Source organism: Ciona intestinalis, chromosome 7 (genome assembly GCF_000224145.3).
Source record: "Ciona intestinalis chromosome 7, KH, whole genome shotgun sequence".
Taxonomy (NCBI): Eukaryota; Metazoa; Chordata; class Ascidiacea; order Phlebobranchia; family Cionidae; genus Ciona; species Ciona intestinalis.
The window spans coordinates 5,539,329-5,542,128 of NC_020172.2; the positions used below are offsets into that span (position 1 = coordinate 5,539,329).

The window sequence follows — 2,800 nt, forward strand, 5'->3', positions numbered from 1 at the left end:
CTAAAACTACTNAGGTTAGATTAATACCTCTGTTCTTTTTCTACCAAAGCTTGTCTGACAAATAGTAGGGCTTGTTGTGCTCAATTTAACAGTTTGTCAAAAACACATACACTGGCAATAAGTTTCACCTTTTTACTCTAAAACAGTTTAGAGTACCATGGTTTCACACAATTATTTTTTAACATTTTATCATAGATATCCTATAGGTGAAATCCTATCTATGATTCCAACCTTTCATTAAAAAATGTTAATGATAGCAGCACCAAACCTGAGGAGGCTTTCAAATGAAAAATCATTTTTGCAAAGTTTATATATATGTAATTTACTTAATGCTGGGTCCATGTAAAACTTAACAAAATAGAGTAGCTTTTATGCCTCATAATATCAGCACACTCTATTTCTATTCAAATAACTGGCTGACGATGCCATTTAGGCTGAATATATATCTTTGATTCTACAATTTGTTGGACTTGATGATTTTGTTGGTTACGTTTTCCTAGCACCAGATTAGGGTCAAATTCGCAAAATTTATTTTATTACAGTAAAATCAATTAATTAATATACGTAACGTTTTTCAGCGCAGAAATATCTGTCAACGTCATTAACACTACAGACTTTATCACATCTATAAAAATTATCTCTTTCATGTGCTTTGCCTGGATGTCAGCTCCTTGGAATTATTGACAAATTGTCTGTCATGGAGAAGCTCATAACACCGAAAAGATATGATCGTCGAAACTTACGTTTACCAAAAATCTGTATCGGCAGTAGCGTCGATAATACACCGATATTATTCGTTCATGCGAAGCGCCGTGTCTTATTAATATCAGTCTTTCTTTAATTTAAACACGTAATTTTTGGATAGCTTATTAATGGGGTGAATACAACAAAACACCCGTGTTATAACGACTGTCTTTTTCCGGCCACACGAGAATAAATCCAGTTACATTCATTCACCTCATAATACCAAAACACATGATTTATATTCTTTGATTTATTTTTGTACAAACACTTCGCTCACCCTCATATTGACTAATGTAAAATTGAACAATTTACAAGAGTAAAATTAAACCTTCTCCTCAACCAGTGCGTGTTTGAAAAACAGGATGTAAGGAACATTATCTTCCCAATCGAGATACCCCACGCTACCGTCTGGATCCACTGATTCTCCAGTAAAAATCTGAAAAACAAATGTATTCAGCCATAGGCCTAAATCTGATAGGTAGTTTTACAAAGTGTCAACAAAACAATAACCTTGAATTGGTTGCACCACTTTTCACAGGTGTTTATATAAGTTAAGTTGTATTTGACCGACACTTTAGTATTTTAGGTAGTTTTACAAAGTGTCAACAAAACAACCTTGAATTGGTTATACCCTCAAATACCAACGAACCTGAAAAGCCTTTATATTGCCTTTTATATATTTCATAGCATCCGTGGCATGTTTCTTGAACTCCGTGACATCATCAGTCCTTCCTTCTTGCGTCAATTTCTCTGCAACACTGTTACACAATTGTTTGGTTGATTTTTTTATAACAGAAAAAAAACAATTTATAAGGAAAGGAAAAAAGTCAACAATACAAAAAAATAATCCCCACAAAGCTACATACGTGGTAACTCGTGAGCTGGCACGAGATATGAAATATAACACGCTTTTTATAACAATAGGGTACTGGTGCTAGGAAAACGTAACACAAAAATCAAGTCCAACCGTTTAATAAAAGATATATATTTCGCCTAAATGGCATCGTCAGTCTCTTATTCGAATAGAAATAGAGTGTATTGATATTATGGGCTACTCTATTTTGTTGAGTTTTGCATGGACCACAGCATTGGGTAAATTACACAATCATAGTCATATATTCAAAAAGATTATACAGTGAACTTACTGTTTGCAATAATCCTTAAAATAGGCCATGAATGTTTTCTTATCATAAGCAGGCGCTTCTACCAGCTTACAAGCATCCACAAAATCGATGACTTGAGTTGATGAACTTTCGGCAGCCCCGCTATCCCCATCCTCTGCTGATGGATTTGCTCCGAACAAAGAAGGGTCTAAGTCGTCATTTCGTGTGGTTGTCTGTAATATAATATCATTTATTATGCTATGTCCTTTTTGAATGAATGTAACTTGTTTATCCTTGCATGGCCAGGAAATGACAGTTGCTATAATAACACACGTGTTCTGTTTCATACACCTTGTGCCTGCCTAATGGGACTGACTGCACTATAATATCATTTTTATACGATATCATTTTAAAATGAATGTAACTTGTTTATCCTTGCATGGTGGGGCAATGGCATCAACAGACTCGTTATTTTTCACGAGACAAATACAAAATATGTACAAAAAAATGTGTTTTTTGTTGAAATTTTTTACCTCTCCACAAAAATAATAAATTAACTCATAAAAATATTAAATAAACTCACAAAAATAAGAAATAAACTTCACAAAAACAATAAAATCACAAAAATAATAAATAAACCTCTGACGGAAAGGTTAGCATGTCTTCCCTTAAACTAATGGTGAGCAACAGCCAATAATATTGTTACCTTGCCATATACTTTATAAAAGGCGCCCATAAACTCTTCATACTTTTGTGCGTCGGTGAACAGTTCGTCCCCTGTAATATGAATCAATGTAACTTATTTATCCTCGCATGGCTGGAAAACGAAAGTCGTTATAACACGGGTGTTCTGTTTCATACACCTCGTGCCTGCTTACAAGTTGCCATGTATGTAACTTATTTATCCTCGCGTGGCTGGGCAATGACAGTCGTTATAACACGGGTGTGCTGTT

The 2,800-nt window shown here is 34.4% G+C and overlaps 1 protein-coding gene across 2 annotated transcripts in view; it reads right to left on the reverse strand.

The window, feature by feature from the left end:
* Positions 1 to 979: 979 nt before the first annotated feature.
* The window catches only part of LOC100185755 (translationally-controlled tumor protein homolog), a 3,225-nt gene continuing 1,404 nt past the window's right edge, over positions 980 to 2,800 (reverse strand). Inside the window, exons 1-4 of one of the 2 annotated variants that reach the window (XM_026835305.1) lie at positions 2,554 to 2,709; positions 1,890 to 2,080; positions 1,394 to 1,502; positions 980 to 1,180 (exon numbers count right to left, since the gene is read on the reverse strand). In XM_026835305.1, the coding sequence (XP_026691106.1) occupies positions 1,067 to 1,180; positions 1,394 to 1,502; positions 1,890 to 2,080; positions 2,554 to 2,583 (444 nt within the window). In that variant the 5' untranslated portion in view covers positions 2,584 to 2,709 and the 3' untranslated portion in view covers positions 980 to 1,066. Of the gene's footprint in view, positions 1,181 to 1,393; positions 1,503 to 1,889; positions 2,081 to 2,553; positions 2,710 to 2,800 lie in introns of those variants that run through there. The other variant, XM_009860750.3, reaches the window with a different exon arrangement.